This window comes from Branchiostoma belcheri, unplaced genomic scaffold, assembly GCF_001625305.1.
Source record: "Branchiostoma belcheri isolate BF01 breed outbred unplaced genomic scaffold, Haploidv18h27 scaffold10, whole genome shotgun sequence".
NCBI lineage: Eukaryota > Metazoa > Chordata > Leptocardii > Amphioxiformes > Branchiostomatidae > Branchiostoma > Branchiostoma belcheri.
This window is the reverse complement of record NW_017802380.1, coordinates 3,879,013-3,902,902: the sequence shown is the minus strand read 5'-3', so window position 1 is coordinate 3,902,902 and position 23,890 is coordinate 3,879,013. Positions and strand designations below refer to the sequence as shown.

Genomic DNA, 23,890 nt, shown 5'->3' with positions numbered 1-23,890 from the left:
TCATGGAAACGGTATCGTCTTCTTTTTCACGTAGGAAACATGAACGTAGTGTATAGCTATTCAATCATAAAGTTTGAACGACCAATAGGGGCACGTGTTTTTGTGACGTCACAGCCATGCTGGTTGAGCCTGGAAGTCTCCTTGGTCAGACCTACACATTTTATCGAAGTGGTAACCTACGTGCCACCAAGTAGTAGTGACCGTCGAAAAGCTGAAGGCTGAGGCTATTGATAGGATGATCCTGTCAATAGTGGAAACTATTCTGTTATTAACAGGATCATCCTGTCAGTAACCATTTCCAAAGCTAAAAGGTAAGAAAACGTTACAATATTTCACCCCAATATCTGCTTGAAGATCACCTCAACGCGCAAGTGGATGACAGCAGCGCTCCCAGCGACCAAAAATTGACTTGCAACAATGCGTGTCCGTGACTCAAACTCTCTCGTCATTCCCGAAAAGTTTTCCTATTTAAATTTTTAGCAGCTCCTACCTCTCTGCATAAGTCTAAACGACATGTTCTCCAATTTTTTCTTCGTTTTTAGAGACGTAATTCACAGATTTCACTCGTTTTACGACACTTGTGGTCACGCGTGAACGAACCATTTTGCGACTGTTGACCTCTGACCTCACCCGGACGTGGAAAAACAGTTTTTCAACTTTTCCAATTTTCCCGCGATGTCTTCTCTAAAAGATGTCTGTTCTGGGCTGCCTGTGGACCAGCTGCCGCCACAGAGGGACCGGGACGACTCTGTGCCGCACGCGCCGGTTCGAACTCCCAACTTGACCCCTGAAGAAGAGAGGGTACGTGAAGATAATTTTGTCCTCTAGCGCAGTCGGCAAAAAAACGCCGTCTGCGAAAAATCTGACGCCCGAAAACTGTTCTAGATTACAACCTTTGCCTCAAAATCGGAATAGAAAGCCGAATTCTACTTTATTTGCTCTGTGATTTGTGTTTATGAGGTTGAAATGGGTTTAAAAGTTTGGGGAGGGGGAGATTTTAGACCACTTTGGGCGGGAAATATCAATCAAACCAAATGGAGGCACGTGATTGGTTAGCCCTGGGGGAGTGTCTGGGGGCTTGACCCCTGCCGCGTTTACTAGTACTTTTAGTAATTACTAGAATTTATTCATGTCTATTTGTGCAAAAGAAAAAAATTAACGAAAAGATTTTTAAAACAATGTAGAATTACTTTTATTTTCAAATGAACTGAACAGCACATAACAAAAACAAAAACTTTTTTTTTAGCTTTCATTGGGAAAACATTTATTGTCCATTACAAGTTACATATAAAAAGCATATCACTATGAAGAGAAAAAAATACTAAACTGTTTTTTTCCCTTACACTTACAGTTGGCCCTGCAGAATGCCCTGCGGTACTTCCCACCAGAGCTGCATGGTGTCCTCGCTCCAGAGTTTGCCCAGGAGCTGCGGGACTACGGACACATCTACATGTACCGCTTCAGGCCACAGTGTGAGATAAGGTGACTGACAAAATGTTTTGTATGGCCACAAAAATTTTTAGCCACTTGTAGTGAATGCCAGCATGCCCAAGCACACATACATACAGACAGACACACAAACAAATATATACTCACATATATAAATATACACACATACTAACTTGACTAAGACAATATTATGGAAAATTCAAAATAAAATCAAAGATCCAAGATACTACAGTGACTCAAATGACTTCCTCTCCCCAGAGCCTACCCCATTGATGAGTACCCGGCCAGAACTCGCCAGGCTGCTGCCATCATGCACATGATCATGAACAACCTGGACCCAAGGGTGGCACAGGTAAGAACACATGGTTGCATCATAGCTAACACGTATTATAACCTGGGTGACCCAGGTAAGAAAATAGAATTTGATACATTTGATCCCACAGGTAAGTTAAAAAGTTATACTGCTGCTAACCAATTTTGATTAAGAAAGTTTGTACATAGTAGTAGTACATGTATATGTTAATGTTTGTCTTAAATATGCACAAAACTTGATGTTTTTTCTTCTTCTGTCCTCAGTTCCCCCATGAGTTGGTGACCTATGGTGGCAATGGACAAGTGTTTGGGAACTGGGCACAGGTATGGTCAATCTTGAGATGTGTGCAGTGGTTTTATTTCTGCAGTTCTTCACGGTGATACCTTACCGCTGTGGAGGGTAGGACCTGTGTATGGTCAGCAGTAATGCTGTAGAGCTTCATACATTTACCTGCGAAAATACATGCATTTACAGTATTTGGCTAAGGGCATTGTTAGAATCTTGTAGTGCATTCATTTTGTACCATGGACAGCAGTTCACAGTTTTTCTGTTCGTTGTTTCTGCAGTTCCTGCTGACGATGCAGTACCTGTGTGAGATGACAGAGGACCAGACACTGGTCATGTACTCCGGCCACCCCGCTGGACTCTTCCCCAGTCACAGTGCAGCACCGAGGGTCGTCATCACTAATGGCATGGTCAGTAGATATGTATGACAAATACCGGTACATATAGATCAGTGTTTTGTGTAGGAAATATGTCAATTATTGGTTTAAATATAGTCCATGGTGCATCCTGATTGTTGATTGTGTTTGTATCCCTGCAGGTGGTTCCAAATTATTCCTCCAGAGAGGAGTATGAAAAGATGTTTGCACTAGGAGTCACCATGTGAGTGGGCTCTCATTCTAATAGTAGTTCTGAATTCACTTTTTTTTTTATTGCCTAAAGATTATATTGTCTCACTTCTTATGAAACAAGCTGTACCAAACTTTCTTTTTCATTATTAGTTTTATTCACTGAGATATAACAGTGAGTGAGAGTGAGATATTAAACAAGGTAATATTGAAATTTATTGCTTGTATTACTTTGTTTGACAGGTATGGACAAATGACTGCGGGAAGTTACTGCTACATTGGGCCACAAGGAATCGTCCATGGAACTACAGTATGTATCTAACTCTGATGTTAACTACTTTTTATTGATGGGTATACATACTACATTTTGTGTACTTATAAGCCATAGGTGGACAGCAGTATTATTGCTTGCATATATTACTTGTTTGTACAGTAGAACATATATAACCAAACTTCTTGCATGTTTCAGATCACGGTTATGAACGCTGGTCGCAAGTACCTGGGTTTGAATGACCTGACTGGAAAGGTAAAAATACTATGCTATATATTGATTCTGGTCACAAATTTTATTCATCATAATAATAATATACCCTGTATATTCTCAAACTGAAAGGTTTTGATATTGTAATATTTAGTGATTCATACACATTATTCAATCATTGTTTAATTTGTGCTCACAGCTAAATACACTAGAGGTACATTTGTAGACATCACAGCCATTGTAAGATCAGTACACTTATGATGAAAACTTGAGGATCAGACATGTTTTTGTTGTTTGTACACAGGTGTTTGTGACCTCAGGGTTAGGTGGTATGAGTGGTGCCCAGGCCAAGGCAGCTGTCGTAGCCGGCTGTATCGGAGTCATCGCTGAGGTGAAGATAGCCTTTTCTTGTTTTGCATAACCAGTAAACTACCTCATATTGTAACACACCAGTACTGACCCTTCATCTGAGAGAGTCAAGTGACAAAATAGGTGTTAAGTGTCTTTCTTAAGGGTGCAACACACAAACAAAATTCCTGACAGATAACACAGTTTCACATTAAATAATGGCAACCAGAAGTAAAGAAGAAAAGACAGAGGTATTTATACAGCTGTGTGTGAGTGACTGTTTAGGTAACACAATTATCTGACTGGTGAGAGTCCAACACCAACATGGGGAAGTGTTGACATCACAGAATTACTCATCCTCAACATGTGAGTTCAGGTGCAAGGGTGGCTTACTGGATGAATGGATGTTATATAGATAGCATGGGGAAACTTTTACTATACATGTATTTTCATCTACCTTTTTCACCATTCTATGAATGAACAAATTCTCTGTACAATGGGCAAATGGGCAAATGCAATAAAGAAAAGGCAAACAAAAGAAATAAACAGCTGCAGGAGGAACTATAACAATAGCTTGTGAGCTCCACAGGTGAATGTGTGCAACATGTTTATTGTTGTAGGTATTTTGTTACGACTTCTTCACTGTCTACAGACCATGGCATATTTCCTGTTGATGATATAACATTTTGTCTGTTAAATACATTCACAGGTCAGTGAGGAGGCACTAACCAAGAGACACAAACAGGGGTAAGGGTGACTGACTGTGTATGAAATGTAGCTGATTTGTGTGCAAGTATCTAAATCCTTCTGATGATAGAGATACATGCATTTGAAACTAACCTAATTTTTATCCTTATCGTATCCACATGATTGTACAATATTGTACATATTAACATTGTAGCTGATATTTTCCCTATGACTTGTGATGAACTTTCCTGTTTGTGTTCTGATCTGTTCCAGTTGGCTGATGGAGACAACCTCCAACCTGGATGAATGTATGAACATGATCAGGTACTTGCTTTGTCGAAATTTTTTTTATATGATACATTTTTGTATAACTGGCATTTTATTGAGGTTAATCATAGGATTTCAATTTGGGTTTATCAATGAAGATGGCAAACGGTTATCAAAGCTTCAGGTCTTGTTATATATAAGTTGTGAATAAAGAAACCAACCACCAGTCCTCATGGAAATTGTTCTTCCTCTCAATGCCTATATATCTTTCCTGGTTCATGAAGCATCCTAACTAAGTGTACCAAACTTGATTTTCTACCCTATTCAGGAGGTACAAGAGAGAGAAGAAGACCACCAGCATTGGTTACCTTGGCAATGCAGTAGACCTCTGGTAGGTTATCAGACTACCAGTACATTTCTCTAGATGACTTTTGATTTCAGTTAGTCAATTGTAACAATTAAGACAATTTTCATATTTTAGGCCATTTCCTGCAACGTAGTAATGAATGCTTAGGTCCCAATTTGAAAAAGGGTAGTTTAACATGTTTTTTTTTTTGCAATTTCTCTTATTGTTTTGTTCAACCTTTAAACAAAATCCTGTTTGCATCAGGGAGCGGCTCGTGCAGGAGTATGACAGTACTGGTGAGCTGTTAGCAGACCTGGGATCTGACCAGACCTCCTGTCACAACCCGTATGGTGGGGGATACTACCCTGTACAGGTCAGTCACTTACATATACCCCTCAAAAATATTCCTATTGTCTAAATCTCATAAAACTGATAGTGAGATACACTTTGTTTTGTGAAAATTAGAATTTTGGAAAGTCAGATGTAGGCAATAGGTTACTAGGTGTTACAAATTGCTGTAACACATACTAGCATATCATACATATATATATGTGATACAAGTTGACAGATTTTTTGTGTGTTTCAGCTGTCCTTTACTGAGGCCAATGAAGTGATGCACAGCGACCCTCTCAGGTTCAAGAACTTGGTGCAAGAAAGGTCTGTTTTTTGCAAGAATTGAATACATACATGTATAGCCTACATGTTTTGTAAGTTTTGTATTTCTACTTGCATTTGACACAGGATTCTTGTTTGCATGTTGACAATGTACAAGTGCCAGAAAGAGTTGTGACTACTATGAGAGATGTTTGCATTTGTTTGACAGTTTGCGCCGTCAGATCACTGCCATCAACAAGCTGTCTGATCGAGGGATGTTCTTCTGGGACTATGGAAACGCCTTTCTACTGGAGTGTAAACGGGCAGGTGCTGATGTGAATAAAGAAGGTGACACTTTGGGCACCAGGTTCCGCTACCCTTCCTACGTACAGGATATCATGGGGTGAGAAAATGAACATTTGAGTTTAGTGTAGCATTTGGCTCTTAGTAACGTTTCATTAGGAGACAATCTGTCATTGTTCTGTATCCTTGCCAATCTCTTGATTGGTGTTAAATTGCTGTTTTGGTCTCTCTGTAAGTACACGTATTTGTATATTCTGTGTCTGTGTATATTTGACTTGCTTCATATACATTGTACTAGTAATTAGAAAGTTTAATGTACCACATATCCAGTCCTTGCTGATGGTTGCTTTAAAATGTTTGGAGTACATTGTACATGTATTTTAAATAATGTAAGTTGAGGTTCAGATAGTGTATGTCTGCTACCTTGAAGATTTGATTTGTTTTTTCTCAGTGACATCTTCTCACTGGGTTTTGGTCCGTTCCGCTGGGTGTGCACGTCTGGGAACCCTAATGACCTGGCCACCACAGACGAGATCGCTACATCTGTACTGGAGGATATCATCAACAAAGGAGGTACAGAAGATATGTTTAAGAGTTTTGTCTCTTTTATTAATGTTTATTACATTGGATTTAAAATTAATAATAAATGTTGACCTGATCATGAACAAAAGATATCTGCCAATGTCATTTGTGTTCATACCTGCTCCCCCATAAATTTAAAAGATGCCATATTTATAATGGAATCTGGTATTGTTTTGCACAGTTCCTGAGAGCGCAAAGCAGCAGTTCCAGGATAACATCAGGTGGATCAAGGAGGCAGGCATCCACAAGATGGTCAGTACTCTATCTGCGCAAGGTTGAGTTGTTCATCTAGTTTTTGACTTAAGTTGCACTGGTGCGCCTGGATATTTTTGTAGGGTTTTGTACGTAAATACAGTGTATACTATAATTGTTCTCTAGAATAGAGCATGTTCTTCACATTCAAATTTCTGATAAAATTCCCTGCACGTAGCTTTGTTTCTTTCTCAATTTCACGTGGCCTAAAATTATGTTTTAATTTTGACTAAACATTAGAATTCTATAATTTAACTCCAATACTTAAATAGACCAGGATGCTCTGTCAACAACCAGTCTCAGGGTTTGTGACTGGAGGTCTCTCTTGATTGTCTGTTCCTCAGTTCCTTACTCCAATACTGATAAAATACAACCGTTGTTTCCAGGTTGTAGGTTCCCAGGCCCGTATCCTGTACGCGGACCGTGTGGGTCGTATCGCCATCGCCACGGCTTTTAATCAGGCAGTGGCTGATGGGAAACTACAAGGGCCCGTTGTGATCAGCAGGGACCACCACGATGTCAGCGGTACGGACAGGTCAGGAAACGTTGTTGTCTGTTGTTGTTTTTAGACGTCTTCACTAATATTCAAAACTCATCTGTGTAGGTAGAAGCCATAGTTGTAAAGTTGAGCTTTGTTCCAACATGAAAAGAAAGACTCACTGTAAAGTTTTGGTCAAACATGCCAACCTTCTTTGAAGAATAATGTTTTTCTTACAGTCCTTTCAGAGAGACCTCCAACATCTATGATGGTTCAGCATTTTGTGCTGGTAAGTAATGGTTATAGCAAACTTTCATTTCATGTACAATTTGTTTATTGTATCACCCCCCATCCACTCGACCTTGTTGACAAGTGGCCACATATATACGGCTGAACAAGTTATCGAGAGTAAACAAAGGCTTTAATCACTTGATTGTTCAACAATCAACATAGTATTGGTCTAGTAAGAATGGTTTCATCTGATGGTATTTGATAACTAGCTTGTGTATGTATTGTCTTATGAATTTTGAACATTAGCGTACTTTCCCCCACCCTCAACCCTCACTAGTTTAGGATATATTCAACTGGTAAAATGATTATCACTATTTCCCACAGACATGGCTGTTCAGAATTTTGTTGGTGACTCGTTCCGAGGTGCCACATGGGTGGCTCTACACAACGGTGGGGGATGTGGCTGGTAAGTCAAGTGTTCTTGTGGTCTTTAAACTTATGCACTTGATAATATAGGTACATGTACTGCAATTTTATTTTTATACATGCACTTTTGGTATTAAACAAAATTCTGTTTTTTTTTTCACCTCCACAGGGGAGAAGTGATCAATGGTGGGTTTGGTCTGGTGCTGGATGGTTCAGAGGTAGGTTTTTTTTTCCTTTTTCTCACTAATTTCCTTTTTTTGCCAGAATATATTTTAAGCCAATTGTTTCCCAACATAAGGAAATAAGTACATGTACCTTTTAACACTTTGTAGTTTATACTTTAACACTACATTTAACTGTTCCTTCAAAAGAAGTTGATAAATTTTTGCCTTTTTTATGGAATGACAGTTTTTGATTTGTAGGTAATTGATCGATCTGCTTGTTACCCCCTCCCCCTTGCAGGATGCTGGTGAGAGGGCCAAGATGATGCTTCAATGGGACGTCTCTAATGGGGTAAGATATGTCTTTACTTCAAGGTACGAAAGTAGTGCTTTTGGTGGTGGAGCTGTGGGTTTGCGAATGGAAGGATTACTTTCACAATCTGCATCTCCCTCCCAGGTTGCTAGGCGGAGCTGGTGCGGCAACCAGAACGCGAAGGAGGCCATCTGCCGTGCCATGGACCAGAACAGCAAACTCAAGGTCACCATGCCTCACGCCGTGGAGGACGAAAACTTACTGGAGAGGGCCTTCCGCAACTAAACAGGGCATTCTGAAACTAACAACCTACCCAATGCATTGGCGTCTTGTCTTTGGAAAGTTAGAAACAATACTGCTTTCTCATGAGAAGAAATTATAGGCTTCAGAAGTGTCTGGAAACAGTAGATATCAGCCAAATAGACAGATAACAGGCCAGTCAGCCACCAGTGGATTTGGTTCGCTAGAGAATTTGCTGCTCCAGAAGCCTGGTAGATAGGGTCCTTCTAGTAGAGCTTGTAAGACAATCTACAGAGAACAGAGAGAAGGGGGGATACAGACTCAGTACATTAGGGGCTGCATGCATTCTTCCTACAATGCCACCAAGTGGCAAGGAGTAGTACTGCAGTCAAGTCCATTCAGGCCTGGAAGTTACCAAAACCTCAGAGAATAAGAGCTACTTCAGTTCCTTTTTTTGGTGATTCACGAACTTCATTTTTCTGTGTCTCACATATATGCTATTGGTGATGGAATGTACATGTATCTACATGTATGTAAGGTTAGGTACATTGACACTAAGAGGTCACTAAACCTATGTAATTGTATGCTGCTGTTAGGTACAATCTTATCAATAGGACAAGATTTGTGTAAAATGAAGACTTGAGCTGTATTCCTTGTTGAAATCTTCAAGGCTCCTCGACATAGATATTTTCTTAGAAGAAAGTTTTGCTAAAGCTTTGTTGCAGTGGCTATCGATATAGAACTGAGTGGCATATGATAATTGTAACTACATGTGCAAGTATTATATATAACATAGGGATACGATTACCATCAGGTTTTAATCCAAATCATGTTACTTTGCAGATTTGCCAGAACATTGCCATGAATTCAAATGATTATATGGTTGACAGCGTTTGGAACTACATTGTTCTTTTGTTGCTTATACTATACCAATACTTGCCTTGGTGACAGTAAAATTAACAAATATAGAAAAATAAAAATATCACCACAGTTTGTCTCTCTATTTGTTCCCTGTGCTTTTTCTGTAGTTGTTGAAGTGTTCTAAGTATTGTAAGATGGTGTCTGTTGGGGAGTAGACCCCATCCTGCTTGTTGGCTAGAACTTGTGGGATAGCTGGCTTGTTGTCTCCCATGAATGTTCCCATGAACTCTGATAGGAGACTCCAGCAGTCGTTGGGCACCACACATGGTGTGTATTCAACCTGCAGGAGGGAAAAAAGAAACGCTCTAGCAATGTACTTGTTTTTATGCAGTTAACTCTGCACCCTACATAGTTTGATAGCAAGGTACTATTTTTCAAAGAATGGGAATGTTACTAGACAGACTTTAAAGTAAGGTATCCTTATGTGTATTTTTGTCATATCGACACTTTATGTACAGTAAGTGCCCTACTAAGTTAAGCTTTTCAGAACTAGCAAGAAGAAGGTTAAAAACTGTAGACTATGAATACCACATATCCTTGTACAAAGGTCTTTGTTTCCTTGCTGATAACTACAACGATAGTACTTTTTCTTCAATGGCAGAGAATGTAACAAACATGCATACCTCCACCAGTATTCCTCTGGAACTTGCTGTTGGTCCTGTCGTCACAGTCCCTATCTTCACTATGAAGTCTACATACTCATATCTTGGTCCCTTCACTTCTATCTTAGCTCCTTTTCTCGGTGTGTAAAAACCCTTGGAGGACCAAAAACGAAGAAGCAAGAATATTAGCTTAGTACTCTGTGTTACTAAATCATATCACATGCATAACAAGAATTTAGTTCAATAATTGGTCCACATTTTACCATTGATCCATATTTCAGCCCCCCCCCCAAAAAAAATAATTACTGGATGAATATGAAAAAAAAAATGATGTAGAAGGACATACTATATTTACCTTGAGTTTTGTCATGAGCTGATCAAAGTTGCTGTCTGCCACCAGACATGTGCCTGAGTCCATGATGGCAAAACAGGTCAGGGGATGTTCCGTGTTGTGCATCACATGGGCAGTTTTAGATGGAGCTAAAAAAAAAAAACATATACAACACATGAGTTAGGTTATAAGATTAAGACTACTGTTTGGACTCGAATTGTTCAAGAAACAAATTTTTAACTTGTTGAATGCTATGTCATGCAAAACTCAATATGAATCTCTGGACATTTAAAACTGTATAACTAACTCATTAACTGACTAACTAAGCTGTAACTCACAGATGGACTGTCCTGACATGTAGGTCTCACAGTCCACACAGAATGACCCTGCCTTGGTGGCTCCGGTCCCCTCCAACCGCCGCTGTAACATCTCCACCGCCTGCTGTCCACTCTTCCCATCAGGCACCGGCCACTGGCTCACACTGCAGGGTGGAGGAGCGGTAACTTTATAAACTGTCTTTTTTATTACACAATCTCTTTCTCTTTCTAAAACCTTTTTTTTCTTTTTTTTTCTACCTCAGTGTGAAAAAGTTTTGTTTTTGGCACGTCTGTGTGCTTTGTTGTGTTTCTGTAATCTGCTATCTGGGACAAAAGACTGATGATGTAAGTTACTAGTAAGTTATGTGAAAGTCCCGAGTTTCAATTACCCTATTTTTCGAATGTAAGAAAAGAGCTTCCATAAAATCATTTAAACCAAGTCTGTGAAGAATCGCAAAAATAAAACACCACTTACCAGGTGACGCCCATGTTGCTTAACTGGTTAAAACGCTAAAACCTTCACAGCGATGTTAGAAATTTGCAGATTTCAGATCTGCCGACGCCATCTTTGTTTGACCTTTCACCCTAATGCCGAAGGCAGATACCATAACCAAAACAGGGGAAAGTCAATATAGTAGATAGTAGATCCATTCAACGTAACCAAGACGTTTTAGTAAACAAAATTGATAAAAGAATATTGAGCAAACAATAACAAAATAATTGATAGTGTCAACATATTTTCTGACCTATTAAAAAATAAGGAGGAAAGTTATAGATCTAGTCACTCCTTAATTTGAATGGCATCGTCTGAAAGACATCCGGGCCAAATTTTCGCGGGAAATTCCAGTGTGTGAACAAGCGACTTGACGAGATATACCGACTAGTTGTATAGCTGCAATACTAAGCTTACAAACCTAAAGTTAACTCAGTACACGTTACCTGGGCAGTTCAGAGAGTACAAGGAAACACAAACTTTTAAGGTGAGTTGGAAGAAGTCTTGGAAGTTTGAATTTTACGCTCTTCGGGTTGCAAGGCCAGGAGGCTGGGACTGACACTGCCAAAATGTAATTGCATGAATTTTGTCGCGATTTTGATCCCGTTTAACAAGTAACGTTACAAATGATATAGTACTTGTACATAAATATATGGTTACAATCTGGTTTGAAGAGATATCTTGGATGGAGTGTTATGATATTGTCAATTTTCATTTTAGTCCCCCTAGCAGCTTTCATATGTACTGCAGCAAGGTTTTTATTTTCCTTTTCCAGCCATGCAGCGAGCGGCGCGTATGAAGCGGGAGGTGGAGATGTTTGCCCGTGATCCGCCCCCGGGAATCTCCTGCTGGCCGAAGGGAGACAAACTGGATGAACTCGAAGCTCGTAAGTACAATGTAGATGGGCAGGGATGACATATGCTTCTACATCATGTTAACAGCTGTAGCAGTAATAAATTATCTCTTTGTTACTATTTTTAGTATTAGTATCGTACTAACGTTACACGTGTATTAAATTATACTCTTTCACAGTCATCACATTTTCTAATTTCAGAAATTCTTGGAGCAGAAGGAACACCCTACCATGGCGGTGTGTTCAAGTTGGAAATACAAGTCTCAGAAAGGTAAATGTTCACAACCTTATGATTTATGCTGCAGAGAAAAATTCACGGCTGTGTTTGCAATTTGCCATTTTATGTCAGTGCTAGTTCAAGTAGTTGTAGTGTCACAGCTGCCTGTGCATGTGGTACACAGTCTTTATCTTTCATTTCAGGTACCCATTTCAGCCCCCTAAAGTGAGGTTTGTCACCCCCATCTACCACCCTAACGTCGACGATGGGGGAAGGATCTGCCTGGACATTCTCAAGATGCCTCCTAAGGTAGCAGTCTTCAGGTTCTTAAACTTAAAGATTTGTGAAAGAAAAATTACACATCTCTGATCTCATGTATTATGGAGATCCCAATAAAAAAAACGACAAAAATCAGGGTGTCTCTGTCTCAATGTAGAATTGTCAGTTGTACCGCAAGGAATGGTCCTAGAGCCACTAATTTTTCCTAACTCACTCCAGTTCTGTTTTTGGCAACACCACTGGAACAGAGCCATTTTCTGTGTATGTACTGGGATATGTTTACCTGACATGTTATATTTTGATACCATGTCCAGGGTGGCTGGAAGCCGTCTCTGAATGTGTCGACCGTCCTGACGTCCATCCAACTGCTGATGGCAGAACCCAACCCTGACGACCCACTCATGACTGACATTGTGGGTATTTAATTGGAACCTGTATATGGTGTCTAGTTCTGCTTCAATCTTGCAATTTACAGGAGGCTTGATTTTGTAGATGAGATGTGTTGGATTCAATGCCAAATACATGTTTCATGGCTCAAGTTCAAGTGTACTTGTCCTTAATTCCTGACCAACAACTTATCAAGCATGTAATTTAATTGTAAATTGGTTACACATTCATTGATAACAGGTCTTCATATTTTGCACAATTCCTTTCCTTTCAGTCCAATGAGTTTAAGTTCAACAGACCCTTGTACCTGGAGAATGCCAAGCGCTGGACAGAGAAGCATGCTATGGACAACACTACAGGAACTAGTGGGGTAAGTTTTTACTTCTGTTCTGATTTTTGCAAATGTTTAAAGGCCTGAGGAATTCAGGAAGCTGAAGTGGTGGACTACATGTATGTGTAAGACGTTATACCATTCCCTCCTCATGTATAATGCATTCACAAAAACCCAAATCACTTCTTGGAGGTTCAAGTTTGGTTTGCTTCCCAGCAGCTACTACTTCTGTCAACACTGTATCATTACAGTTAAAGCAAATACAAAGGTAGAATGATACAGGATCCCAGGATTGGTTTTGTGGTAACACACATTTTTCTCTCTCTGTAGCCGTCTACATCTAGTACCTCAGGGAAGGAGAACCATCCCCAGAGCAGCGAGAAGACGGAAGCTTCAGGTGAGGACAGTGATGGTGAGGAGATGAGGAGAGCTCCTGTATCTGGTGCTGTGAATAGACTCAAGAAAAGACCTGCCTTACAGACCAAGTCTGGGGTAAAGAAACAGTGCTCGTGAAGTAAGGAGGGTTACTGTACCTCACCTATACTAGTCCTTGTAAAGTACAAAATGTAGGTCTGTGATGGCCGGGCATTAAGAGTAAATGACAAAGGCAGTTTTTATCTTTTAATCTTTTTATCAGTCTCTCATACATATGCTTGAGTTCAGAAGAATCAGAATGTATATGTTAACATAAATACCATAATGCACAGATCATCAACAGTAAGTTATAAAAAGAAGAAATTGAACTAAAGCAATACACTTGATTTCCTTCTGCCATGTCTGCTAAACATTATGATTTACAAAACATGTACTACATGTTGATTTTTTCTCAACTATCTAAACAGACATTGAAACAAATACCAGACCCTTAGATCGAGATCATTTAGTCTTTATTCATGTTAGCAACATTATGTTATTTTCCTTAGAGAAGCAGATACCTGACATTTAAGAAGCAGCTTTTAAGAAAATTATGAAAGTAACAGTTTTCTAGAAGTAGTTGTTTTTAAAGTTAAGTTAATAAATAAATGCTGTCATTTTGCAATAGTCTGCCAAGATCCTTTTTTGTGCGTCAATATTCTAAGCTACACCTAAACCATACTGCTGGAACATGTTGGGTTACTCAACAACCAGTCAAAATCAATTCATTCATCCCTCCCAGTTCTGATAATGGATCATCCCAAGTGATATCAAAGTCATATGGCAATCATGGCTTCAACAATTTTAGACACCAGTTTAGCTCAACACTTCAGCCACTGGTAGTGCATGTACATGTACCATATGTAGAATTGCCAGGTGTCCCACAAGGAATGGTCCTTGGACCACCACACAAGTCCCCAGTGTTGTCCATCCTAATTCACTTGCCTTTCCCTCCTTTTCTCTTCCTTTTGCCTTTTGATTTCTTGGCAGCAGGCTGTTGTTGTTGCTGCTGTTTTGGTTCCTGTTTAGGTTTAGTCTCCTCTGCAGGCTTCTTAGGCTTTGTATTCTCAACCATCTTGGTTGGTTTGGAGGTCTCGACTAGCTCTATCCAGGCGTCCAGGGCTTCCAGGCTCTTCTTGGCTTTAGACTCAGCTTCAAGGTCACGCAGGTCACCATCATTCCAGGGGTATAGATGCTGTAGGGCTTGCTAGGGGTGTAAAGGTTACAATGTACAGGTACTTGATTATTTCATTTGTGTGAAAAATTACAAAGGACATTGACATTGAAATGACAAAAGTGAGTTTGAGGAGTACATGGCACAGATTGTTGAAAATTGAATATGACAGTCAAACAATGGCATCATCTGACATTATTTTTAGTGGGTTTGGCCCAATATGCTCCAATGTTTTGCCCTTTGAAAAGGCCCTTTACACGACTTTCCTTAAATCACTCAGGTGAGAATTTTTCCTTCGGAAAGTAACCCTAGTTTCGGTTAGGGACGTCCCTTGGTTGTAGGGTACTGTGTTTTGAGTAGAGCCACACATGTACTTCTATTTGGTCAGTGGTCTTTGGTTGGTGCTGGCCAATGAGTAAAATAAGGGTTTGTCTCTGCTACTCACATGCAGTATGTGTTTGGCCTCTGTCAGTGCCACCACCATCTCCTGGTTGGAGATCACGCCCAGGTCGTGCCGCCGCCTGGCAACTTCCACCAGCGCTGCATGCAGCTCGTACAGGAAGTGGGCCGTGTCGTCATTGAACCTCGGAGACACGATCTCCAGCGCGTCTGAAAAATGACAGTGTCTTCAGCATATCTTCCAGCATGTCTATATTTCTTCTAATGATCCCCCCCCCCACTAAAGAAATTCACCTTTGACTTTCAAAAATCATGTGACAGCAATCTCTAACCTCATTTAAATCTTTAGCACAGCTTATGTACTAGATAATATTCTAGATCACTTATCAGCTTTTGAGGGGAACTGCAGGTGTCTTTTTTTAAAACTTTGGTGTAAGAGGATAACTCACGAATGGATAATGAGTTTTTCATGCAGTTTTACAAGCTTGTAGATAGGTGATGATTGACAAAATTAGATGTTACTTATGCAAATCAGAAATATAGGAATGTGATCAGGATATCAAATGTTCAAATGATTTGAAGAAACGGAGTAGGTTGTTACCGATGAGTGTTCTACACATCTCCATCTTCCTGTTCAGCCGGTCCTCGGACAGCTCTGCCAGACTGTAGCCCGGCTGCCTGCCGTACGCATGCGCCAGGAACTTCTTACATCTCAGCATGGCGTAGTGGTTCGGGTGCAGGATGGATTCATGTCTCTCCACAAGGTCTGAGAGAGACAGAAAAGTCGAAATCCTCTTAAAGACCATGTAAAAGTTGCTGTACACGTTATAGAAATGTTTAACTTGATAAAATCACCCTGACCTATGTACGTAGACCAGGGCCATTACCGACTTCTGATCCTTCCACCTTTGGCCCGTTGCTCATGTCACTTCAACATAGACGGGGGTCGATACCGACTTCCAACCACCTATGACCCCTTGCTCACGTATACCTTAGCTGGTGACACATCCTGAGCTATTGCATCCTTAGCTTTTCAGAAGAGGGCCAGTTAAAGACTGTTAAAAATCGGTGTCTTATTTCTTGTGACTCTATTATATTTTACACAATATTTGATTCTTACAGCTTTTAATACACATAGTTACCAAGGCCGCTTAAAAGATTCAGTGGTTGAGATTGGTTGAAACATACCTTCGTATTCTTCAATGGGAGTCTCCAGTTCTTTGGACTCCAGTTCGAAGACTTCCTCCTCCACCTGGTGATTGGTCCCCTTCAAGACTTCCCCCCGAATAATGACGCGGCAGCTCTCACACCGGAACCCGGTCGAGTTGAATTCCAGCGGCTTGGTCGCCACCACGTTCCCCCCGCAGTTTGAACATCTGCAAGAACCAAAAATGCTATATGACACTGTATATGTCTCAAATAGAAAACAATTATCTTCACAGAAGGACAGCATGTTGTTTTTGCTTTTTTTCTTCTTCTCCAAACAAAAAGGTCAATAACCTGAACCATGCCAAACATCTGTCACCATGGTAACTGGTGATGTAGCAGACACCCTGTGGTGTTTGGTGACATTACTACATGTATTATGTAGCAAGTGTCTTTTTAACGAGAGTGGAACAGTGTTTCTGAGGAAGGCCAGGAGATTGAGAATACGGTAAAGGTGTATATGCATGCATATGGTCTGGATTCTTCAAACTATACATATCATATTACAATGTATGAAATATAAGAATCCTACCTGTGTGAGCTGATGAAGGATCCCAGCTCGGTGGGGTCCCGACACCTCTGACAGCTGCACCAGAAGTACTTGTACCTGTGGAGCTGGTGTCTCCGGATCTCCGTCCCCCACAGACACTCCGAGTACTCCGCCGTCAGCGCCTCGCCTTTCTTCACTGGCATCTGGAACAGCAGGAATATGGAAGTGCAAAATGCGTTGAAAACCTGCCTAACAATACAAATGAATTATTAGATTAGTATCCAGTCGTACGGCCTTCTTCGGGAATAATGACCATACAGATCGACAAGTTGCGCCAAAAATGTGTCGAAAGATGTCCAAATCGAAGGTCTAGAGCGGCCTCCGTCTCGGTACAGACTTTCAGACACCTTTGGCCTACTTTTCACGTCACGTTTCTGTAAGGTTACGTGTCTGAGTGGGTCATTACTCTTGATGAAGGTGGCTGAAAGTCTGTCACGACCCCCATCTCGGTCCAGACCCGCCTCTGACGCCACGTGTCTATAAGGCCACGTGACTGATTAGATGCGTGGGTCATTAATCCTGACAAAGCACTTACTCTCGTTCTGACGTGCATCTTGTTCTTGGAGTCGATGGAGGTGAGGGTGTTGGCCAGGCAGTCGTGGTTCATGAGGTACGTGGTGGGGTAGACGGCCCAGGCGCGCGGCGTGGAGTCCCGGTCCTTGTTCGGGCCCGTCGTGAACAACTCGAACGCATTTACTGCAACGGAAACGCATCAGAAGGCAATGCAGACTTTGCAGAGGAAACTATTATGTTACAAACTTCAACGGGTATGTACAGGGGACTTTGCATTCAAAAATTGACCAAATTTAATTATAGGCAATTTGACTATCAGAATTTCTGACTATAAAAGTTCACTCATGGATTTGATGTAATAAATCTAAATAGATATGAATAAATGTAATAGATTAATAAAACGTATGCTGTAGGTAAGTGCTAGTGTCAAAACGTCCATGAGAAAATAAAAGCCACGAAAAAAAGGAGTTGGGTCCCGCTCTGTTGGCCGGGCTGAGACGCAGTGCCTATTCACGGGCGCGATCCCGCTACTGATCGACACGGGGACTTTTGCCTGCTTTGTTTCCAACCTGGGCCGGTGCGTCCCTCCTCAGACGACCTGGTTGCCCTGGGCTTCCCCGGGGAAACCATATCGATGCCGAACTTAGCGTGGACGCCCGATCGCCATAGGACAGCACGCCGCAGAACCCCCGGCCTCAAGCGGTCCGCCAACCCCAGCCTCCAGGTAGCTGGATTACAGGCGCGCGCCACCACGCCCAGCTGAACGTCGGGCTGCGAAATGGTGTCCTTAAACCTGTACGTCACGTGATCATGCTGCAGTTCTCACGAATGCCGCTAGGAGATGTTCTTGAGATGTTGCTGTGCTTTTTTTCCGCTTCACACACCCGCAAATTTGAATTAATATGTTCATAGCAGCAAATATATGTTAATATCACCACGCATTTGGCGTAGGGTTCTGAATTTGTTTATCACCTGATCAGGGTGTACTTCTTACAATCGTAGCTAGGAGGCGTTATAGTGCGCAGTTTATTGATCGGTGCTGGTATTAAGTTGCAGAGGATAGATCTTACCCGTAAGGATCCCGCAGATCTTCATGATGTCGTGATCTGAGAACTCGTCCATGCCTAACGTCTGCCGGATCACACGCACTACGTTCCGTCCCATCTCCATTCTAGGAGACGTATTAAAAAATGAAGATGTAAAAATCCTTGTTCACACACACACATACACACAAATTAGCTCATCGAATATTCGATTGTCCTATTGCTATTTTTTCCAGAGGGCAGAATCGAAGTGGCCAATCGCCTAGATCACGTGAACTAATGGCATCAATTGGTCGTCTGTCTATGTGGTAGGACGCCTAGACCGACCGCCGTCTCTGGTTGAATTGTGCCAGCCAAATGGCTGATATACTGTCTTTCAGCAATAAAAAGTTCTGTTTGGAGATATCCTCTTACGAGTTAGTCCTGCCAGAATTCAGTGTCTAGTGCTTTCAAGTTGACTTTGTCCAAACATAGATCTGTCCTCCCCACTACCGCCCACCTGTATTCCCGGGTTTGGTCCTCCACGTGAGACTCCATCCCGCTGAGGAGCTTCCACCTGCCGGGGTCCCGTGACTTGAGCAGGAGGCAGCGCAGAGGTGTGATGAACTGGTAGGACGTGTTGGGACCGGAGAAGTCCGTGATGTCGATACCGGCCGACTTCAACATGCCGCACTGCAGAAAGGTATTATAATGTTTACCATCGCAGTAGGAAAACATATCGTTTCTTTTTCCATTTTTAAACAAATAAGGTGAATGACCAGAATCAGACATCTGTTACCATGGTAACTGGTGTTGTATTAGACACCAGTTACCATGGTGTTGGGTACATTATGTAGCAAGTGGCAAAGTTGGAGGGGCTGGTCACCATAATATGTATGTGTTTAAGTAAGAATTAGCAGTAGTTTGTAAGGCTACACCGCGTGAAAGTAAACATTATGCTGCGTTGCTATATCCTTAAGTTAACCAAACGACGTTAACAAATAATGCAAGACTATATATGCATACCTCGAGTTGATGGCTGCCAGCCGTTTCGCACTTCCTGCTGCAGAGCGGCCAGTTGCAGCCCTTACACCTGTAGGTCCCGTCCACGGCGTCAAAACAGCCCAGGCACAGCGCCGAGGTGGTGTAGGACGGGCCCGTCAGGATCGGGTCCTCTGAGATCACCAGGTGGCCCATCGGCAGGTCTCCGTTCGCTACCAGGTACCTGCCTGTGGAGTACAGGATCGGGTTGTATTATGCAGCTCACGTGTCTCTTCGTAACAGAGGAAAGCCCTGCGACGGAAATCACGTGACAACTGCGTGGCGACGCTTGTTTATGACGTCATAAACATAATTTTTTCATGTCAGTTCACAGTGAACTATGTGCGGGCGTGTAAAGTTGTTCTCCTGTTTGATCTGACAGTTTTCTTCACAGTTTTTTTACTTGACATTCGTATTATTACGGTGTGAAGGTCAGGAGGCAAGAAGCAGATAAGGTACATGCATTAAGATACCAATATTAATCAGCGTTACTTAATTGTTCTTATCTAATGATAATTATTCTTATATGTTGTTAAATATCATTAGTTTTATTTGATCAGTTCATCATAATAATGTGCCATACAATTTAATGATGTCGGGGGAGGATGCCGGAAGACCATAATGGCTTTTTATCTTCCCCCGCATATCTTCTTTTGTTATGTTATGTTTATTCTATTACTTTGGTTATATGCTAATAAACAAACAAATAAACACACAGATGCCGGCCAAGTCCGCAGCTGTCAAGATGTCTAAGAATCGCGAGAGCTGGAAGTCTCGCCAGCGGAGGAAGTCTCTTGAGAAGAAGGCGGAGAAGGCGGCCGAGAAGGCGGCTCGTGCCGGGCACCAGGCGGCAGAGGCAGCGCTCATGCACGCCGTGTCCTGCATGCTGACCGCCTGGCCGAATGCACGTATCGGTACCAGGGTGTCCGCGGCCATGTACCCGCACACACCCGTCAAGGTCTCACATGCCCTGATCACACCTGGTACTGATACTACATACTCGGATACTCCTCGGCGAGTAGAGCTGTTTTGATATCCTCTTTTGTACTTGAGATGATATACCTAATGTATACTGTGTACATATTTCCATTGCGGCCATGTATACGCATACACCCTGATCTCACCTGATACATGATGGTATCTCACTTAATCTACATAACGTTAGAATAAAGAAGTGTTATTGTGGTTAACATATCATTATCGTCCATTGTTTCATTATAGTTTGAGGGAGAGAGAGAGAGAGTGAGAGAGTGAGAGAAATAGATAGAGAGAAAGCGGGGGAGGATCGAAGAGGAAGACGCGTTCAGCACCATGGACAGGCCTATTCAGTTCGAAACAACAGTCTAGATTTGGCCCTAGCTTTTCTCGCACCATGTCTAGCAGGCCACAGTCGTCCTTTAGTATAAGCCATCGGGAGTTGCGTAGTTCCTGTTTTCAACTTTGATTTTAGGTCACAATAGGTCACGTGACACAGCTTTTTCGTAACAGGGGAAGGTGTTGTCCGGAAACCACGTGACATCAGCGTGCGGAAGATGCCAGGTTTATGACGTCACAACCGGACTTTTCATTTCAGTTCAGAGTGAACCAGGTGCATACGCATTTTGTTCTTCGGATGGATTTTACAGTTTTTTTTCTCGTAATTCGACTTACTATCGAAGTAAAAATGATGGTCTTGGTGCTAGTGTCGAGAGGCTAGGGGTGCTCCAAAGAGTGATCGTCCTACTAAGAACAGGTGAGTAGAATTTAACACCATCTCACGAACCGAAGGCCGTTCCACAACCCAAAACGTTATAAGAACGCCAGGGTTTTTGAAACTTTAACCAAAACGTTTCGTACTGGATTACTCCCGAGGAAACAATTTGATTAATGCACACAAGTTACAGAACAATACCGGTTTCTAATTGTGTTTTAACATGTAAAGAGCTAGAGTAAGAGTATATTACTACTGCGACGTTTTATTCATCAGTTTCTAACAAAGAGCGGATACACCAGTACTGTTTACCAACAACGCACGAACTTTTGTTCTAGAACGTGTCTTTTATATATATCTTGAAACACTTGCGGTAATGTCGATTTAGCATGTAAGAAAACGTCTAAATAAGTAAATTGTTGTAGCTTTATGGTACTTTATACCCATTATTTTGTGATGTCTTGAAGATTTCCATATGTTGTCATTAGATCTAGATTTCTTGTATTTTTTCAGTAACCGAACCAGGTGTTCGGTTTGAGGAAACTTCAAACGAGAAAGAGGAGAGTAGAGGTCCCCATTGCGTATATGATAAATCCAACAAGCCGGAGGAGACTGCAACAAGCTTAAGAAAGAAAGGTCTCCGGCCCGTCAGCCCCATGAGTACCGCCAGAGAGACCTTTCTCTTCTGTTGCAGTCTCCCCCGATGTCCGATGACAGTCTGACGGCCGGAGGAGGCTGCAACAGGAGAGAAAGGCCTCTCTGGCGGTACTCATGGGTCGAACAGGCCGGAGGACACTACATTAGTAAAGAGACGTCTTTATGGTGTCTCGTCCGAACAGGGAGCCAGGCCGAAAGCCAGCTGCAGTGAGGCCCAGAAGATTGGGAAGGCTCGAAGGACGCGGGGTACGAGGAAGATGCCGGTCAAGACTCGCGAGAAGACGAAGACTCGCGAGAGCATAAAAGATCGGCTGAGGAGAAAGTGCCGCGAGGAAGCGACTGGGAAGGCTCGAGAGGAGCAGTAGGCAGCAGCAAAATTTGATAATTCAAGTAACTGACTTACAATAAAGTTATTGTGTTTATTACATCGTCGTCCATTTTCATGACGGTATAAAACTTGAGTTTTGAGAGACGGAGAGAGAGACAGAGAGAGAAGGGGAAGTGAGGGAAGAGGAAGACACATTCAGCACCAGGGACAGACCTGTATTTCAAAATATAAGCCTAAAATGACTGAATGACAACAAATGAATGAATGCGTTGGTGAAGGTTAGACATCCAGGTAGTAAGATACGCCAAAAAGCAGTTACTCAAGCAACTGGATATGATATTGGAAACGGTCAGACGTTTCAGGTAGTATCCATGAATGAATGAATGAATGTTTTTTCATTACATGAATGTATACATAAACTTACTAGTAAGTCCCATGTGTTACCTTTGTCGTCTGTTGTCTCTATCCTGTACGGTTTGCAGTCCAGTCTGTGAGCCTTCCAGTGTTCCTTCTGGTGGTCACGTGAGCAGTAATATACCGACAAACATCTGCAATAGAATACGGTGACTATGAGTATGACGTCATTCAGCGTCCGCCATATTGGTCGGTTAAAGCGATGTCCATACACATTTGTGTATAGGTCTGTGCATATAAATAATTCCTTTTATACAACCGTTGCCATGCCTGTTCGTCATAATAGCATCCGTCGCCATCTTGGATCTACGTGCTCCCGCTACCAACATGGCAAACTATACCAAATGTTTCACACACAGTTAAATCATTTTTTTAACATCTATCGTTTTGGTAGAGTTCAAGGCCGTTGTGATTGTAGTGTATATTGTGTATTAAATGACGTATTGTACCTGCCACACCGTTGCTCTGCTGCAGCGCCACACTGCGCGCACAGCTTGTCCTGCAGCGGCAGATCGGGGCTGTCGTCTGTAGACATTTAGACTTCTGTCGAGACGTGTGGAAAAATAAGCATATTAATACTAGAAGAAGCGAGCTATAATCTCTAGCAACAGACGGTTGTTTTAACTCAGCTCCTGAGCTTTCTGGTGAAATTAACGTTTTTATGGATCCAACTCCCTCTTTGATAGGAAAGACGAAAATAATTACTATCGACATCTACTGAGATGTTATCCCCCTCCCACTTTCAACCCCCCTCCCCCTCCATGCGTGGGTGTTCCGTTCCATCACAGCGTCGAAAACACGAGAGTGCGATGCCAAATCCACATTCAGCTGTCGTACCGATCACACTGTATCTTTTTCGGTAGCCACTCAATTAGCTTAAGAAACGTAATGTTATTCATTTGCAGGTGCGGTGAAGAAGCCTCGTTCAAGTCCAAAATGACAGTGACGTACTACAAGATACTGATCACGCGAACTTCAACATACGGTTCCTGAATCATGGATCAAATAAGAATCGGAGAAAGCCGTTCTTAAATAGAAAGCATTTGCCTTCCCATTTCTTGCGTACAAAAGCAACAACAACATCCACAAAACAACAAGACTACAACGTTTATAACTATAACTACAGTACTCACGTTATAACTGTCCTATAATGTCGGAAGTCAAGCTAACGTAGCCACTGACACAGACGACACGCATCCCCGGGCTCTCAATTCTATATTTATCTCCAGATTCCGACGCGCGCCTGTTATAATGTACCCAGCGGTGGCTTCGTGCCTTATATATAGCTGGGCGGATTGACAAGTTGCGCAACTGGCGAGGGGTGCCGCGGTGGACGTGGGTATCGGCTTGCGCTAAAGGCCGTTCACTCGAGCCCTTGGTATGTTAGGCCACACTGACTCGGTTATATGGATGGCATCAACATTTACCC

General features: G+C 42.0%; 4 protein-coding genes across 4 annotated transcripts; 2 read left to right on the top strand and 2 right to left on the bottom strand.

The window, feature by feature from the left end:
• The first annotated feature begins 659 nt into the window (after positions 1-659).
• LOC109471460 (urocanate hydratase-like) lies at positions 660-9,312 on the top strand. Its single transcript, XM_019770789.1, has 23 exons — positions 660-801; positions 1,352-1,482; positions 1,708-1,801; positions 2,026-2,085; positions 2,329-2,457; positions 2,586-2,647; positions 2,857-2,923; positions 3,083-3,139; positions 3,399-3,485; positions 4,152-4,189; positions 4,403-4,453; positions 4,725-4,787; positions 5,007-5,115; positions 5,329-5,399; positions 5,566-5,739; positions 6,091-6,212; positions 6,403-6,473; positions 6,860-7,008; positions 7,191-7,240; positions 7,567-7,648; positions 7,778-7,826; positions 8,071-8,121; positions 8,227-9,312. The coding sequence occupies exons 1-23, from the start codon at positions 676-678 to the stop codon at positions 8,365-8,367; spliced, it is 2,034 nt and encodes a 677-aa protein (XP_019626348.1). The 5' UTR covers positions 660-675; the 3' UTR covers positions 8,368-9,312.
• LOC109471131 (mediator of RNA polymerase II transcription subunit 20-like) lies at positions 9,122-11,071 on the bottom strand. The gene is made up of 5 exons (XM_019770362.1): positions 10,969-11,071; positions 10,515-10,657; positions 10,201-10,325; positions 9,867-9,998; positions 9,122-9,523 (listed from the first exon to the last, which is right to left on the bottom strand). Exons 1-5 carry the CDS (start codon positions 10,980-10,982, stop codon positions 9,323-9,325), a joined length of 615 nt encoding a protein of 204 aa, XP_019625921.1. The 5' UTR covers positions 10,983-11,071; the 3' UTR covers positions 9,122-9,322.
• Positions 11,072-11,312: 241 nt separating this feature from the next.
• Positions 11,313-14,092, top strand: LOC109471534 (ubiquitin-conjugating enzyme E2 T-like). Its single transcript, XM_019770884.1, has 7 exons — positions 11,313-11,465; positions 11,761-11,872; positions 12,041-12,110; positions 12,260-12,365; positions 12,650-12,748; positions 12,997-13,092; positions 13,384-14,092. The coding sequence occupies exons 2-7, from the start codon at positions 11,764-11,766 to the stop codon at positions 13,564-13,566; spliced, it is 663 nt and encodes a 220-aa protein (XP_019626443.1). The 5' UTR covers positions 11,313-11,465; positions 11,761-11,763; the 3' UTR covers positions 13,567-14,092.
• A 213-nt stretch (positions 14,093-14,305) lies between these two features.
• LOC109471488 lies at positions 14,306-23,722 on the bottom strand. The gene is made up of 12 exons (XM_019770824.1): positions 23,595-23,722; positions 22,911-22,997; positions 22,492-22,595; positions 19,358-19,560; positions 18,852-19,024; positions 18,380-18,480; positions 17,332-17,492; positions 16,779-16,939; positions 16,229-16,416; positions 15,642-15,806; positions 15,087-15,250; positions 14,306-14,674 (listed from the first exon to the last, which is right to left on the bottom strand). Exons 2-12 carry the CDS (start codon positions 22,994-22,996, stop codon positions 14,405-14,407), a joined length of 1,776 nt encoding a protein of 591 aa, XP_019626383.1. The 5' UTR covers position 22,997; positions 23,595-23,722; the 3' UTR covers positions 14,306-14,404.
• Between the last annotated feature and the right edge of the window lie 168 nt (positions 23,723-23,890).

Bases quoted from the DNA above. Each gene is read 5' to 3' on its own strand.
- LOC109471460 (XM_019770789.1), top strand. From the start codon at position 676: ATGTCTTCTCTAAAAGATGTCTGTTCTGGGCTGCCTGTGGACCAGCTG. The intron at 7,241-7,566 runs GTAAGTAATGGT...TATTTCCCACAG, and splicing joins TGGTTCAGCATTTTGTGCTG to ACATGGCTGTTCAGAATTTT. The intron at 7,649-7,777 runs GTAAGTCAAGTG...TCACCTCCACAG, and splicing joins AACGGTGGGGGATGTGGCTG to GGGAGAAGTGATCAATGGTG.
- LOC109471131 (XM_019770362.1), bottom strand. The intron at 9,999-10,200 runs GTAAATATAGTA...TGGTCCTCCAAG, and splicing joins AGCTCATGACAAAACTCAAG to GGTTTTTACACACCGAGAAA. The intron at 9,524-9,866 runs GTATGCATGTTT...TCCCTCCTGCAG, and splicing joins CCAGAGGAATACTGGTGGAG to GTTGAATACACACCATGTGT.
- LOC109471488 (XM_019770824.1), bottom strand. From the start codon at position 22,996: ATGTCTACAGACGACAGCCCCGATCTGCCGCTGCAGGACAAGCTGTGC. The intron at 17,493-18,379 runs GTAAGATCTATC...TTTCCGTTGCAG, and splicing joins GATCTGCGGGATCCTTACGG to TAAATGCGTTCGAGTTGTTC. The intron at 16,940-17,331 runs GTAAGTGCTTTG...CTGCTGTTCCAG, and splicing joins AGATGCACGTCAGAACGAGA to ATGCCAGTGAAGAAAGGCGA.
- LOC109471534 (XM_019770884.1), top strand. From the start codon at position 11,764: ATGCAGCGAGCGGCGCGTATGAAGCGGGAGGTGGAGATGTTTGCCCGT. The intron at 12,111-12,259 runs GTAAATGTTCAC...CTTTCATTTCAG, and splicing joins GAAATACAAGTCTCAGAAAG to GTACCCATTTCAGCCCCCTA. The intron at 12,749-12,996 runs GTGGGTATTTAA...CTTTCCTTTCAG, and splicing joins ACCCACTCATGACTGACATT to TCCAATGAGTTTAAGTTCAA.